We start from the raw sequence: 17,300 nt of genomic DNA, 5'->3' as shown, positions 1-17,300 counted from the left end.
GTTAATCAGGGGAGGGAGTGAAAAAACCTTCCAGTAATATTCAGGCTCTCCCATTAGCTGCAGAATTACATCTGGATTTCCCCATGTAGTGATAATACATGTTATGGATTTCAAAACATGTTGTTAGTGGAAATGAGAGGAATATATACAGTACATCAGATTAGAAATGAGACGGCTATCTGCTAGCAGGCAGGGTACTGTTGTGGCAGGCATAAAAAGATGCCTCTATGTTTTAGCACAGTGTGAATACTGTAGGAACAGATGCAAGGGGTAAAACATTTAAACATAATTACAGGTAGTCCTCGCTTACTGACTGCTTCGTATGGTGACCGTTCGAAGTTACGACAGTGTAAAAAAAAAGTTTTGCGACCAAGCCTCACATTTATGTGCACTGCAGCATCCCACAGTCACGCGATCACCATTCAGGTGCTTTGCAACCAGCATGCATTTATGAGTGTTGCAGTGTCCCGCAGTCACATGATCGTCATGTATGTGCTTCACAGCTGGCTTCTGACAAGCAGAGTTAATAGAGAATGTGGAAGTAAAATTGCAAGTCATGGCCACGTGATGTCTCGCTTAACAACTTAAGCAGAAGTGAGGTTGTAAGTCTGTTGCAGTCTCGTGATATTTTGCTTAGCAACCACGGTGCTTGATGACGGAATTGCTGGTCCCAATTGTTGGTCGCTAAGCAAGGACTACCTATATGGGAAAAACAGAGAACAAGCTGGTTTTAGGAAAGGCCTTTTGTTTGACCGTATGATTTTTTTTAACCATATCAAAGGGTCTGACAAAAAGATCTTTACAACTTTCATAAATTTTCATCTATATTGGATTTTTTTTTGTTTCACCATTAATTAACAGAAAAAAGGAAAAGAAAAGAAAAAGAAAAACTTCATTATATAATGGCATCTAATGCATATACTGTATATGGGTATATGGAATTTTACCAAAAGGATTTTATTTGTGGTTTATAAGAACCAACTTTGCTTCTGTTTGGCTGAACTCAGTATAAATAAAAGGGGCTACTAGAGCTTATCCAAAGCAATAATTTGCAATTAAATTTGGCTTGTATGATGTTCTTACAGAAAATGCTTGTATATACAGAGGATATAGAAGTTTGTATTTTACTACTATACTGATTTAATGTAAGTCAGCAGGATAGCTGATAAGATGGAATCTTCCATTTTCTACCATGGGAATTGTGACATCGTGACTCTTTGATCATATTTCAAAGCAGAGTAGGACTTCTGAGAATACTCTGTACATTTAGTAATGTATGCAAATAAGAAAAATAGTCAGCTGCTCAAAAAGCAGAATAATGTTTGGAAAAATAAGTCAAAATTGTAAATGGTTCCTAGTTCATTCCTTTAAATATCATTTTTTAATGTTCTTCTCACAAAATTTATCTTTCTGCTTTCCGCTTCTAAGTTAATGGAAATAATTGATCAGATTATTTTATTATAAGCTAGTTGATCATGCTATTATTTTTTTTTCCAGAAGGGCTATTACTCAAGTCTCAGATGGGGCAGATTTTTGGGGTGAGATGGCTGGTTTATTTTAGAAATTTCAGAACAGATTCCCAAAGAAAACTCCAGGACTCCAGTTAGGTACCAGTGCAGCTTTCTACAGGGCAACCTGAGCTGTCATCCTTTGCACCTAGGCATGCTCTCTGAGATACAGGCACAGGCCAAAAAGCATGGAAGAGGTGAGCTTCCTGGAAATGTTGATCACAGCAATTGAGAACAGAGACTGGATACAGCCCTGCCAGGTTCTCTTGCAGAGGTAAAACTTCGATATGGAAACATACAGTATCTGGCAGATGACGGAGGCATCTGAGACATCATCGATCATGGCACAGGTGAAGATAGGACTGAGACAGGGTATTCTGTATTTCCAGATAGCACATTTTGATAAAGGAAAATCAATGCAAAGATGTCTATTTTATTAGAGGGAGAGAAAACAAAAAAGTCACAAAAGAATATACCTCTTAGATACTGAATAAAATGAATCTTATTCACTGACATTTATGTATAATGTATAAGGGGAAAAGGGAAATTAAGGATATAAACTAGAAAATCTACAAAAACCGGGTGATAGAAAATATGCTGACATTCCTTTGGAAGAATGCCTCTGTGCAGTGTGTGGATTATTTTATTCATTATTATTATACATTGTGAAAAGTTTCAAGAAAAAGATTTTTGATGTTAAAGTCTATTGATGTTTACAAAATTAAAAAAAATGAAACAATCAATAAAATGTCAATATTAATTAATTAAATTAAAACAAATATAAAAGAGAATCCCTGAAAATTATAAAGCTTAATTCTGAGAGAATAGCAAACAATATTTGCATATTTAGAATGAGCTGAATAAAAATACAACAAACAAATACAGCAGTAACTCAGAGTGAAGAACTATGAAGATCAAATGTCATCATATTCAGTCTGAGATATGTAACTTCTGTTCAATACTTAACTGCGTTAAAAATTTCATTTTTAAAATTTTGCTGGTATTGATTCTTATCTATATAGCTCCCTTGTTCCCCAAATAGGTGCCCTGGATGAAAGTTGTTCTAAAAGAATACCTTTATGAACATTCAGACCGCAGTTATGACAGGCACCCTTAGGAAAAAATAATCTAATATTTACATTTGAAGTTTGCATGGCCCTAAAGATAGCCTAGGTAAAGGTAAAGGTTTCCCTTGACGTAAAGTCCAGTCGAATCCGACTCTAGGGGGCGGTGCTCATCTCCGTTTCTAAGCCTTGGAGCCGGCGTTGTCATAGACACTTCCGGGTCATGTGGCCAGCATGACGACTCGGAACGCCGTTACCTTCCCGCCGAAGCGGTACCTATTGATCTACTCACATTTGCATGTTTTTGAACTGCTAGGTGAGCAGGAGCTGGGACGAGCAACGGGAGCTCACCCCGCCGCGCGGTTTCGAACCGCCGACCTTCCGATCGACAGCTCAGCGGTTTAACCCGCAGCGCCACCGCGTCCCTAAAGATAGCCTACTTACAGTGAAATATCCAGTTACCATTAGCTGTAAATACTGTCACTAAATATTAATATTCCTGGACACAGCATCTTATGAAGATCTGTTTGCCATCTAAACTTTTCTTATGCTTAGGAAATGCTAGGTTTTTGTTTTTCATAAGTAACAGACCAGCAATTGTCTAGACAATACACCGAAAATTGTAACAATATTCTAAGGCTCAGTGGAGATAAATTCATCTAAGTAAAGCAAGCAAATTTGCTTATTTAGAATGAGCTGAATAAAAATACTTTTAAAAAGATTTAAAAGTATAGGCGTTTGTATTCAGTCATATCAACTCCCTGCATAACAGATACTTGTGTATCTAATTCTAAATGAAATATCTCATGCAGTGTTTTAATCAGAAGATGATGGCAGCAGTAAGTTTGGTTGAAACTTGTTAAATAAAAGTGCAGTTTTAAATAAATAAAAGCAACATTAGATCCCCTTATATCCATATTTCTCTTGCTAACTCTGCAATAAAATTGCCAGCTTTTACAAATCCAAAGAGTTTTCACTGATAATCTTTCAGCATTGTTCATTTCATGTAAGCTTTGGCTAAATGCAAATATATATGATTGGCATAGGAAAAATAATGTTTTTATTCTTTATTATTTGTAAATAATATGAACTCATGAACAGTATCTTAGAATTAGAAGCTGCATTAAGCAAGAATGACTTCCGTATATATTACATATTACCCAGCAAGGTAAATACAAACATTTAGAATATGGCTTCTAAAGCTTATGCCAACAGGTGGTGCAAATCAGTTGGGATCCAAAGAAGGGGGAAGTCAGAAATTAAATATTTTCCTATATTATTTTTAGGGGTGTTTTTTTTTCTTTTTTCTTCATTTTTGAACACTTACAAACAATGCCATAGTGTGGATGTGGACACTAAACTCAAACATTTATACTGCTTTTTATATCATAAAAATAACTTAATATTGTGGAAACTTTACTAATGTTGTATTAAGTAATAATTGCACAGCCTCAGTAATTACCTGCTCATTCATAGATAATATTTTTTTGAAAATACACCTTTGTTTTAAATAAAAGGACTACAATAAAACTAAAAATAATAATAATAAAGCAAGCACAGAGTCCTGCTGATGTACTTTTTAAAAGAGGGATATATACTGATAGATATACATATACATATATATATATTTGTATATCTGTATACGTTGTATTATCGTTAAGTAAAGCTTTTTAACTGGAAAAATAATAAATAAATTATTAGTATTTACTACTAACTTTTTAAAAAGCCATTTCTGAGAAAGTATGAGCAAATCCTGGATTTGGCATGACACTGTAGTGACCCCATGCTGAGAAGCCTGACTAGCAGGATTTCAGTTTTTGTTTCACAAAAGAGACCCTCCTGTGTAACCTCATTATACAAAGACAGAATGGGTGAAAAGCATATTGGGCCTTTGTAATCCCATCAATTGTTGCTAGGAAGGCGGGCCTCGCTCCTAGATATATTCTGCTTTGCTTGCTAGACCCAAGTCATCACAGATGGAGCATTGCCCTTGATAGGGCAAAGCTACAGTTAGTCTCCCCCACAAGCCTAGCTTCCACTTTTCCCCTGCATTCTATAAAATCAAAACCTTCTTATGTGCAAGATTGCATAACTTTAAAAGCACTATCAAGCAAGAAATTGCTGAACTTACGTACATCGAAAGGTTTCAGGCCATCTCAGAAAGTCCCAACAAACGCCATGAGTTGTTAACCATTGCAACTGTTAATTGAAAAGGTATTTGCAATTTGTCTCACATGTAATCTACATAACCAGCCTATCTTCCCTTCCCTTTCCCCCATCCCAATTTTAATTCTACATCAGTTTAGCCACTTTATACATCTCATGGCGAGCTGCAGCTCACAAAAGCTTATGCCTTTTAATAAAATTTGTTAATCAGAAAAGGCGCTATCAGATTCCTTCTGATTTTTTGCCACCATAGACCAACACAGCTGTCCTCCTACAATTGCTACCCTTTGTATTTCAAGATTGGCACGACAAGGTTTATTAAGTTCTGTATTTTGGGCTTTGGGTATTAAGATCCCAAACCTCTTCCTTTCTGTTTACCTAAAGCTGAGCTGAACAGAGCTGTCCTGGGTAAAGGGGCCAAAACTTCCCCAGCTGGACAGATGTTAGAAGTCTGACCTGAATGATAACAGCCTATCAAAAGTATCTTTTACCAGGAAACCTTTGCTTTGGAAGAAGAAGGGGTCTGCCAGGGAGGTTTTAAATAATTCCCTTCCCACTTATAAGAGAGTGATATATCTTTTTCTTCTCTTTCTCTCTCCTTCTCTGCAGCTATCTGTCGCTACCCCCTAGGTATGTCAGGTGGGCACATCCCTGATGAAGACATTTCTGCTTCAAGCCAATGGTCAGAATCCACAGCAGCCAAGTATGGAAGGTAAGAATGATAGGAACCTGGGATCTCCTAGCAAACCAGGCAGATGTACCAGAGATTGCCTGCAGGTATAAATACTTCCCCCCACCTTCTCCCCCCTCCCCAATCTCTTCTTAGAGATCAATTATTTTCCTTTATTTCAGCCTTGCCTGGCTTCATGTCTTTACTTAGATCAGAAGTTTTACAGTACAGTATCCAAAGATGTGGTTGTCTCCAACCCTCCCCTAAGGTTAGGGTTAGGGCCATGATAAGAATTTAACATGGCTGGGCCAACATCTATCAGGTACTTAGCTTATACCACTTTGTCCCCTCAACAAATTTAGAGTTTTTTTAAAATTAAAAGTTGTCTGTTGTGCTTAATTTTTCAAAGCTGTAAATTAAAATGTAGCCCTTGATTATCAGCATCATTATGAATGAAGATTTGTTTTCTGAGCTGGAAAAAGGTATTTTTTTTTTAGTTTTGACATGCCTTAATCCTCCTTACACTCATTCCCTATAGATACCCTATGGTCATGAACATGATACAATGTGTCCATAGATAGTTTTTTGGGGAACCTGGCAAACCTTGTGTCCTAGTTGACTTTATTTTGTTTAAGTTCCTTTCAGGAGCAAATAAAATGGAAGAAAACATGCTTCAACAAAAAGCACCAATTTCAACATACAGTATACTGTAGTTAACATTTCATACTTCATCAGTTTCAGTTTCATGTTGCATACTTAGAACTGGGGCTTTACTTGTTGTTTTAGAGATTTCAGCTAATTTAATTTAAGAGCCTAAAAAACTCATTGTGCTGTTTCCTGAGTTGCTTGCATTTTGTTGCAAACAGCTTGGATAAGCTGAGAATCATTCTGTGTGTGCATTTGGATAATATAATTGGACCTCATCATATCTTTGCGGTTCTAGACTTGTCAGTTGATCTCACATTTCAAACTAGGGTTTTAGTTCCCAGTCTTGCATTTGTCTTGTCTTGTTCTTCTTCCTTCAATCAACAAAGTCATTGCCATGAGGACATGCTGAATGGGAATTGAGAAGTTTGAGTCATATGAAAGTGCCAGGGACACAAAAGCACTGAAAAAAGAAGTTCTGGAGCCTGCTCCTTAGATAATGAATCAACAAGATAGTACAATATAGTTGGCAGTGCACAGAGGCTTGATAAGTGAAAGGCCATGAAAGATAAAGGTATAGCTTTGGGATGATAGGCAACAACAGCCATTCTTTTTCTCTGACTTTCCCTAGGCTAGGTTCAGAAGATGGTGATGGTGCATGGTGCCCTGAGATCCCTGTGGAACCTGATGATCTCAAGGAGTTCTTGGAGGTTGACTTACATGAGCTACATTTTATCACCTTAGTAGGGACTCAAGGCCGGCATGGAGGAGGCCATGGCAATGAGTTTGCTCCAATGTACAAAATTAATTACAGCCGGGATGGCACCCGCTGGATTTCTTGGCGAAACAGGCATGGAAAGCAGGTAAAACAGGAGGAGGAAGAGATTGTGATGATATTGTTACTGTCCATTATTAAGAATGAAAAATCTGGTTGTATTTCAAGATAGATTGAGGCGTTTTTAGGCTTTATTTATTTGCTGCTTCTAAATCATAATGTGATTTCTGGGAGACAACCCATCCAATTCTTTTTTTTAAAAAAAAGCTTTATTGATTTTCAAAGTATAGATAAAATACAAAATAGAAAAGTTAGAAAAGTTAGAATATAGAACTAAAGAAAAAACTATAAAAGTGCAGATAGACAGAAACCAGAAACAGAAAGTGACTTCCGACTTTCTCTAATACAGATATAGATAAATTTACAAATATAATCTCTTACCATTAATTAAAACGTAGTAACATCATTTCTATCAAAACGAATCATTCAATCTGTAAAACCCAAAATCAAAACTTCATTTTTTTCTGACACAAAAGTGGTTGCCAAGTGGAAATAAATCCAGAAACAGTATTTTCTCTTATTAATGCTGTTAACTTAGCCATTTGGGCCAGCTCCATCAGTTTAATAATCCAGTCTTCCACTGTAGGTATTTGTGGATCTTTCCATCCTTGTGCATATAAAAGCCTCGCTGCTGTAATCATATAAATAAGCAAAGTCCCATGTTGTTTCTCAAGGTCCTTCTCCATCAGACCCAAGAGGAACAATTCTGGTGTTTTTTTTGGGAAATCCACTTTAAGGTTCTTTTGAAAAGTAGCACATATTTGGTCCCAATTTTTTTTTGCTTTCTCACAAGTCCACCAAAGATGATAAAAAGTTCCTTCACCCTGTAAACATTTCCAACAGACATTCTTTACACCATTATGTAAAGACCAATGATACATCATTTTATACAAATTCTCTTTTAAATTGTAATTCAAAGTAAATTTCAAACCTTTGTTCCACATTTATTTATTTGTTTCTCAAATTTATACTACCGCCCATCTCCCTCTGAAGACACATATTTTCCCATTGCTCCAACATAATATTATATCCAAAATTCATAGCCCATTTAATCATGCATTCTTTAACTTGTTCATCTTCTAAATTCATCTGTAACAGCAATTTATACGTCTTTGTAATAACATGTTCATCATTTGTACAGAGTTCCATTTCAAATTGAGTTGTTTCATTAGCAAATTTAAAACTCTTTTTATCCACTTTAAAACGTTCTGACAGTTGCACATAGGTAAACCAATGACATGAGAAACCTTCCAACTCTAACATTTCCCTTGTTTTAAGTTTTGGTTCACCCTCCTCAAAATTTAATAAATCTTTATATTTTAACCAACGTATTCCTTCCACATTTTCCCTCCCAATAAATGCTTCATGAGGTGACAACCACAATGGTACCTTCAGAGACAATCTTGTTTTACATTTGTTCCAAACCCTCAATATGGCACTCCTAACAAAATGATTTTTTAAATCCTTATTAACTTTAACTTTGTCATACCACAAATAGGGGTGCCACCCAAATCTCAATTTGTGTCCTTTAAGTTGTAATAGTTTCTTGTTCTCCAACGTTATCTATTCCTTCAACCAAAGCAGACAACAAGCATCAAAATACAATTTCAAATCAGGCAAACCCAAACCTCCTTGTTCTTTGGCATCTTGTAACAATTTATATTTAATTCTTGGTTTCTTGCCTTGCCAAATGAACTTCGAAATATCTCTCTGCCGTTGTTTAAATGGTGAATCTGTCATCAAGATTGGTAGTCTGAAAAAGAAACAACATCTTAGGCAAAACATTCATCTTAATCACAAATATTCTCCCCATGAGAGACAATTGCAATTTTCCCCATCTCACCAAATCTTTTTTCACATCAGCCCAAATTTTAATATAGTTATTCTGAAAAAAGCATACTGTTTTTAGTTGACAAAATCACCCCCAAATATCTAACCTTTTTTTCAATCTTGAAACCAGTCTTACCCATCAACAATTCTTGTTTGGACGAAGTCAAAATTTTTGTTTTTTGTTTATTTACTTTAAGACCTGCCAATGATCCAAATTCTTTCAATTTCTTCATCAGATGCTCCACCGTATCCAAAGGATCCTGTAAAATCAAAACTACTGTAAATCATCAGCAAAAGCCCTCCGTTTGAAAACTTCTTTTTTGATCCTTAAGCCCTTTATTTGTTTGTCTCTTCTAATATCTCTATTCAAGACTTCCAGCACCAGAATAAAGAGCAAAGGTGACAAAGGGCATCCTTGTCTTGTTCCTTTTTGTATATGACAGGGTTCAGTTGGCTCATCATTCACAATAATGTTTGCCGTTTGAGGTGTATAAATTGACTCGATTCCTTGGATAAAATATTCTCCAAAATCCATAATTTCCAAAACTTTAAACATAAAACTCTAGTTCAAATTATCAGAGGCTTTCTCTGCATCTAAAAAGGTAGGAGCCGCTTGACACCATGATATTGTAGATACTCTATAATATCCAAAACAACTCTTACATTATCTTTTAATTGTCTTTTGGGTAAGAACCCACATTGATCATGGTGAATAAATTCCTGTAGACTTTTTTTCAGTCTTTTAGCCAATATTGAAGCAAATATTTTATAATCATTGTTCAACAATGAAATTGGTCTATAATTCTTAATTAAGGAAGGATCTTGTCCTTCCTTTGGTAGAAGTGCAATATTAGCTTCTTTCCATGAATCTGGCATTGCAGAACGTAGCAAACTAGAGTTCAACAATCTTTTAAAAGGTTGAAGAATCCGATCTTCAAAACATCTGTAATATAATGCAGACAAGCCATCAGGTCCTGGTGCTTTTCCCAATTTAGTTCTTTTTATAGCTTCAACAATTTCAAAAGAAGTTAAGGTAGTAGTTTCTGTGACTGTGATAATTTTGGTAAATCTTGTTTATTCAAATATTCATCTATCTTTTCCAAAGAAACTTCTTGTTTTTTATATAGATTAGAAAAAAAAACTATGAAATACTGTCTTAATTTTATCATTGTCCAATAATTCCAAATTTCCTTCTTGAATCTTGAATATCATTTTCTTCTCTCTTTCCTTAATTTATATGCTAACCATCTTCCTGGCTTATTAGCAAATTCAAAATGTCTCTGTTTAGCATATTTTAACTTTGTTTCCATTTCTTTCACAGTCAACATTGACACCTGTTGATGTAATAACTTAAGTTGATGCAAAATAGTGTTATCTGATGGTTTTTTCTGTAACTCAATTTCTTTCAACTTAATCTGATCCAAAACCATTTGTAACTTTTGTTGAGATATTTTCTTAAGACTACAGTTGTGAAATGTCCCCACATAACCACTTTACTAGCATCCCACACAGTTTTTAAGTCAATTTCATTGTCCAAATTGATATTTAAAAAATCATTTAATTTCCTCTTACAGTCCTCTACAACCTTTCCTTACAACCCATCCAATTCTGGAGTCTGTCTCTAAGGAAGGCAGAGCTAGTGCCAGCATAAAAAATATACTATCTGGTATCAAATATTTTCTTTAAAATGTGGCTGTGATTTCCAAGAAATACTCATAATTGTTGGACGTGGATGAAATGTTTAAAAATTCCATTTCTGAATGTGCAATGTCCATGATTTTCAAGGTGGGTTCTAAAGTAGAAACTCTGGAATGATCTGTGATCACTATTAACTGGGATTAATTGTGAAGAGCTGTTCGAGTTGGCCCTCTAAAGGACAGGCTTAAAGAATATATGATAGTGCTTAACTAGTTTATCCACAAAATTTACTGATACAGTAATTTAATTAAATGTTGATTCATATTTTATGTGGTTAGTAGTCTATTTTATCCACACTCAACCGTAATTGCTCCAGCACTGAAAATTGTGGATCTGCAAACTGAAAACAGTCTAATTTTCACCATGGTAGAAAACCTGTAATTCAACCATTCCACTTCAGACTACAGAGATTATTTGACTATATGTTCTAACAAAATTCCTGCCCATAGAATGCTTAATAGCAAAGACACAGGATGTTCTCTACAATTTCTTTGATCCAAATTATTTTAGCTGCTATTTCCTCCATAATGGAAGAACTACAGGCCAAAAGCACTATCAAATGGGCAGAAGAAGATTAGATTTAAGAAAATGGTGCAGGATGGAGGCAGATAATCTAGTGTTCTCCAGATGTTTTGGACTTCAACACTCATCAAATGCAGCCACTATGGAAAGTGGGGGATGTGTATCTCATGGGCACTAAGTTGCTTGCAGAACACTGGAGTTAAAAAATATATCATGTAGATTGTCCAGGTCTTTTATACCATCTCATTTGTCAGGAGGTATGTCAAAAAAAATATAAGCTGTTCCTATGAAGAGGAGGTACAAACTCATCAACCCACATTTCCCCTTGAAATGCTTGCTAGGACAACTGAAGGCAAGTAAGGAAGCAAGGCAAGGTAATAATTCCCAGAAAATGGGAAAAATATTGCCACTGCAAAGTCACAGTATGACAAAGAAAATGCTTTGCTCTGGTTTCAAATAAATTATGGCAGAATAAAACAAACAAAAATGGCTCAGTTTCTTAAAACTAGCTAATATTGTGTGACTCTTGGGTCCATACTGGCACCAGCTGCTCATGTGGGAATGCCCTGAATTGAGCTAAATGGAAATACACTAGGCAGCCAATCAGTGCTATTAGAATAAAATAATGTATCTTCGTACATGTTTAGATGACACTTGATACAGTTACCATAACTAAATTCCTTCTGCTCCTGCCCACTGGCCAACAACCTTCTCCTCCTTTTTTTCCCTTTTTTTAATCCTCAGGTACTTGAAGGAAACACTAATCCATATGACATTGTCCTCAAGGACTTGGAGCCACCCATCATCGGGCGATTCATTCGCTTCATCCCTGTGACTGAGCACTCTACAAATGTGTGCCTCAGAGTTGAGCTCTACGGTTGTGTTTGGTTGGGTAAGCACAACAACCTTTCAAGAGGACCCGTGCTGAAGGAGTCTTTCAGTCAGGGGACAGCAGATAGATAAAGGAGGAGTCCTAATGCTCCCAATTGTCAATAGGATAAAAGGTGCAAAGAGTCAATGCTTATGGAGATGCACCTCCAACTGTCTAGACCAGTGTTTCTCAACCTCAGGAACTTTAAGATGTGTGGACTTCAACTCTCAGAATTCCCTAGCCAGCAATGTTGGCTGGGCAATTCTGGGTATCAGCACCTGATCATTCAAGCATTCACACATACACAGTCAAGAGGCTGGATGTCTTTAAACTGTTTTAATGAAGCGTAATGAATGGTACAGAAGGCAAGCTGTGAATAAAGATTTCCCGCTCAAACCTAATTTAAAACTACATCCCCTTAGTTAGTCCCCTTTCCCACAAAGCATGTCACTCCCCCTCCCATCCAGATGGTATTGCTGGTGTATCTCAATCCTGTGTCCTTGATGTGCTCCATAGTAAACCACTTTACACTCCAACTTCACACCCCCTCCCATCTGGCAACATGAGAGAATGAAATGATGGGAGATGCTTTGATCGGGGAATCTGACATACCGCCCCCCCCAAGACAAATTAACAAAATGAAACAATTATCAAGCAAATGAAAGAATGAGGCTAGGCAGGAGAGGGTTTAGAAGGATACTTAGCATGAAATGTTTTGGTTAAATGATGTCCTAACAGTCAGGAACCACGCTGAGACAAGGAACAGGTCTCTAGTGTTTTATTACTGCTACATTAGACAGAAAATCCTAACAAACTGAAGAAGCGTGAGAAAACCCATACAGATAAACCCCAAAGGTCAAGGCGGGTCTGTTCTGTGTCTCTCTGAATGACTGCTCAACTCCTCCCTACTACGCATGCGTTTTCCCCCCTGGATAGGGGCCCCCTCCTGCTCACCATCAGTGCTCATGACAAAAGAGGAGCATTAACATGACATGCATTAACCCACTCAGGATCTGAAAAATGTTTCCATTGAATTAAGTACTGTAAAGATTTGCAAAAAAAATGAGAGTCCAGAATGTCTTTAACTTCAAAATGCTGGAGACCATCGACCATGATGGGTGGAGGGGTTACTGCAGGCTGGTGCCACTTAGAATGGTCTGGCACAGATTTAAGCAAGCTGCAATGAAAAACAGGGTGATGTCTTTTTAGGGTGGGGGGTAATTGCAATTGAACAGTCACAGGGTTAATTATCTTAGTAATGGGAAATGGTCCAACAAACTTGGGAGCAAGTTTCTTAGAAGGTTGCTGGGAGCATAAGAATTTGGTAGAGAGATGAACCAGATCTCCTCCAGATCTTTAAATTTCCATTCTGGGCGCCTATGATGGTCAGCAAACCTTTTCTGAGTTTCATGAGTGTGATCTAATGCCTGGCAGATGACAGGCCAATTAGTGGCGATCTGTGCAGCCCAGTCTGCTACGGAGGAGTCAGGCAGGGATTGCAGTTGGAGTTCAGGTATTGGAACGAAGTCCTGGCCATAGACAATGTGAAAAGGGAAAAACCCAGTGCTTTGGTGAACAGCACTATCATAAGCAACCTCAGCAAAAGGTAGAAGGTCCACCCAGTCATCTTGTTGAAAGCTAATGTAGCAGCGTAGGAATTGCTCTAGAGTAGATTTAGCTCATTCAGTCTCCCCATCTGTGGCTGGATGGCTCGACGAGCTGAGAGATTGTTGGACACCAATTAATTTCAAAAATGCGCGCCAAAATTTGGAAGTAAATAGGACGCCTCTGTCAGAAATTACACACGTGGGACACCTGTGAATTTTATAGATGTGTGTGAGAAAGAGCTTGGCCAATTGCTGAGCAGTTGGGATAAAATGAGCCTGCTTGGAAAACAAGTCAATGACAGTCCAAATTACAGTTCTGTTTTTACTCTCAGGTAAATCCACAATAAAATCCATGGCGATTTCTTTCCAGGGAGCTTTTGGGCAGGCTACTGGTTGGAGCAGTCCTTGCGGTTTCCCCCCCTTCCTCTTTGCTTGGGCACAGACGTGGCATGATGTGACGTAGGATTGCACATCAGCACAAAGGGAGGGCCACCAAATTGGCGCCTCACCAAGTGGAGAGTTTTTGTGAAGGCAAAATGACCGGCAGATTTACTATCATGGGAGCGTTGCAAAATGGTTTGGCGAAGAGATTCAGGAACGTAGATTCTGCTGTTAGAGTACCAGACATTGTCAATTTCAGTCAATTGGGCTTTGTTACATTGTAGCCAGGGATCGTTAGGCAGCGCCTGAAGCAGTTCTTCTTTCAAAACAGCCTGCACTTTCACTTTCCCAGCTACTGCTTGTTTGCGCGTTACGCACACCATTCCAAGCTGCTTTTGGGAGAAAACAGTGTCTACAATTTGTGTTTGTGCTGTGTGATACTGAGGCAGGCGAGAAAGTGCATCGGCTAGAAAGTTCCTTTTCCATGGAAGGAAGTTAAGGGTAAAATTGGAACGGTTAAAAAATTGAGCCCAACGAATTGTTTGCCATTCAGTTTCCTGGGAGTTTGCAAGGCTTGGAGGTTTTTATGATCAGTCCAAACTTCAAAGGGACAAAGAGCACCTTCTAACAGATGCCTCCAGTGTGTAAGAGCAGTTTTTACAGCAAAAGCCTCTTTTTCCCAAATTGGCCAGTTGTGCACAGAGTCAGAAAATTTGCGTGATAGGTAAGCACATGGACGGGGGAACCCCGTTTCATCTTTTTGGACCAAAACTGCCCCAACAGCCGAGTCAGAAGCGTCGGCTTGTACAATAAAGGGGCAAGTTGGGTCTGGGTGGGTGAGAATGGGTTCCCTAGTAAAAAGCAGTTTCAAATTGTCAAAAGCAGTTTAACATTCAGAAGTCCATTTAAGTTTGGCACCAGGGGAGGTAACTTTGCGGGTTTCTCCCCTCCTCCTAGTTTTTAATAAATCAGTAAGAGGCAAAGCAATTTGAGCGAATTAGGAGATAAAATTTCTATAGAAATTCGCGAAGCCAAGAAAACTTTGAAGTTGACGCCTGGTGCATGGGGGTTCTCACCCTGTGATGTCTTGTACCTTGGCAGGATCCATTTCCACCCCCTTGGAAGAAATAGTCCCAAATAGTCCAATTGAGATTTGTGGAACTCGCATTTAGAGAGCTTGGCATACAGTCTAGCATCCCTCAGCTTGCGCAAAACTTTCTTAACCAGCTGAACATGTTCTTTGAAATTGTCAGAATAAATCAAAATGTCATCTAAGTAAACCAGGACCCCTTTGTACAAATGCTCATGGAGGACCTCATTGATATATTGCATGAACACTCCAGGGGCACCTGCCAACCCAAATGGGAGGACCTTGTATTGATAAGAACCAAGAGGGCAGTTAAACGCTGTTTTCCATTCATCCCCCTCCTGAATCCGAATCCTAAAATAGGCTTCTCTGAGATCAAGTTTGTTAAAAACATACCCCTTAGACAAATGCGAAAGCATGTCCTTCATCAAGGGAAGACGGTACTGATTATTAATTGAGATGGCATTTATTCCACGGTAGTCCATGCAGAGTCTCAGAGAACCATCTTTTTTGGCCTGAAAAAGCACAGGGAGAATTGGCAGGCTCAATGAACCCCCGCGCTAAGTTTTTGTCGATAAATTCCCTGAGGACGTGTTTTTCAGTCTCGGACATGGCATACATTTTTGGCTTGGGTAGTTTAGCCTTTGGGTCTATTTCAATGGCACAGTCAGTTTTTCTGTGAGGAGGCAAGAGATCGCACTCTTTCTCATCGAAGACATCAGTAAAGTCTGCATATTCAGGTGGAATGTCAGTTTGTGGCAAAACTTCAGGTGTGGGTGAGTGGTTGAGAAGCATGCCAGCTACCTCCCCCCTCTGTTCGAGTACAGTAAAGAGGTTGCCAACTTCCTTGTTAAACAATAAAGCACCTGAGTCCCAATCAATCTGTGGCTTTCTGCTTTTTAGCCACGGGAGTCCCAGTATGATAGAGTAGTTGGCAATAGGGGCTACAATGAATTGCAAGGTTTCCTTATGCCCCCACCACCACCTCATGGCCAAAGTCTCTGTCCAGAATTCCACAGGACCCCCATGAGCAACAGAGCCATCCATCTGTGTGAAAATAATGGGATTTTTAAGTCTCTTGGTTTTAAGGCTCAGAGTGTCAAGGAGGGCAGGATGTATTAAACATTTGGTGTACCCAGAGTCTAACATCGCTGTCAAAATGGCTTTGTGCTGGGTTCTTAAGTTTTTTAATTCTACTTTCACAATAAGGAGGTGCACTCATCACTCACCAAAGGGTCTTCTTTGTCGTCATTGTCAGAAGTAGGCATGTTGCACCCTGGAGTTGCCACCTGCTCGTGGGCGCGATTTAGAACAGGTGAAACTCATTTCCCTGCGGCTCCAGAACCTCTTGTTTGGAGTCTTCTCTGGACTCCAGCTGAGCTTCCAGTTCGGGATCTTTTCGAGCCAGTGCTCTTGCAGCTGCTGCCTTGCGTCTGGTTGGTGGGGTTTTAGTTGGTTTGGTTGCTGCTGTCAGTGTTTCCGGGCATTCTGCTGCTCTGTAGGTGTCCTTCCCACACTTGAAGCAGGTGCCTTTCTTCCTGGATCAGTCTTTCTGATCATCCCTATCATGGAATTGTCTTTGCTGGGTGAAAGGAAATTGAGCTGGTGCTACTGTATTTTTTCCCATCGTTTGAGCTTGGAGCTGCCTGCGGAACTGGTACTGGGTGTTCTCTACCTCCCCTGCAAGGCAGATCCAATCCTTCAGAGTGGGGGGGGGGGGTCTCCTCGGCAGAGTGCCCACCTTAGGATCTCAGGCTACAATCCCCCCTTGAAGTAGTCAATCTTAGTGGTTTCTGACCAGTCCGTAACTTTTCCAGCAAGAGCTTTGAACTCCATGGCATATTCCGCCACAGTTCTGCCTCCTTGCCTAAGTTGTTGGATACCTGTTTTCACTCGCATCTTATCTAGTGGGTCCTCGAACCAGTCTCTCAGGGCCTTCATGAACTCCCACAGGCTAACCAGTTCTGGGGCATGGGCATTGTGCAGTTGCACAAACCATTCAGCAGCCAGTCCCCTGAGCCTGGCACCCACCTGGCTAACTTTCTTGTACTCGGTGGGGAAGCAAGAGCCATATTCCCTCATGTATATGGAGACGGTGGTCAGGAAAAACTCCAACTGTCGTGGGTCTCTATCAAACTTAACTTATATGTTCTTTGGGGCTGCACCCTGGGTTGCTCCGCTGGGCAGTGCTTTTCCCCCATCTCCTTGGCTTTCTGGGTGGCCCCCATTCCGCCTGCGCCTCACTGGAGACTTGAAATCCCGGGTTGGGGTTAGGATACACCGCCTTCCTCACACGACTGGTGACTCTGCCCTGGACAGCTGAGTTGATATTTCTGCCAAGGGGTATGCCATGGTCTCCAGGGTTCTCGATGCCTGCTGCAAGACCACTTCCATGGCAGACATCCTGGCTTCCAAA

The 17,300-nt window shown here is 39.2% G+C and overlaps 1 protein-coding gene across 1 annotated transcript in view; it reads left to right on the top strand.

The window, feature by feature from the left end:
* DDR2 (discoidin domain receptor tyrosine kinase 2) overlaps positions 1-17,300 on the top strand; it is a 68,166-nt gene that overhangs the window by 18,149 nt on the left and 32,717 nt on the right. The window contains exons 3-5 of the mRNA XM_063298529.1: positions 5,348-5,450; positions 6,685-6,916; positions 11,683-11,830. Of these exons, the coding sequence (XP_063154599.1) occupies positions 5,348-5,450; positions 6,685-6,916; positions 11,683-11,830 (483 nt within the window). The remainder of the gene's footprint in view (positions 1-5,347; positions 5,451-6,684; positions 6,917-11,682; positions 11,831-17,300) is intronic.

Source organism: Candoia aspera, chromosome 3 (assembly GCF_035149785.1).
Source record: "Candoia aspera isolate rCanAsp1 chromosome 3, rCanAsp1.hap2, whole genome shotgun sequence".
Lineage (NCBI taxonomy): Eukaryota > Metazoa > Chordata > Lepidosauria > Squamata > Boidae > Candoia > Candoia aspera.
The sequence above is the reverse complement of the archived record's forward strand: the minus strand, read 5'-3'. Positions and strand labels throughout refer to the sequence as shown.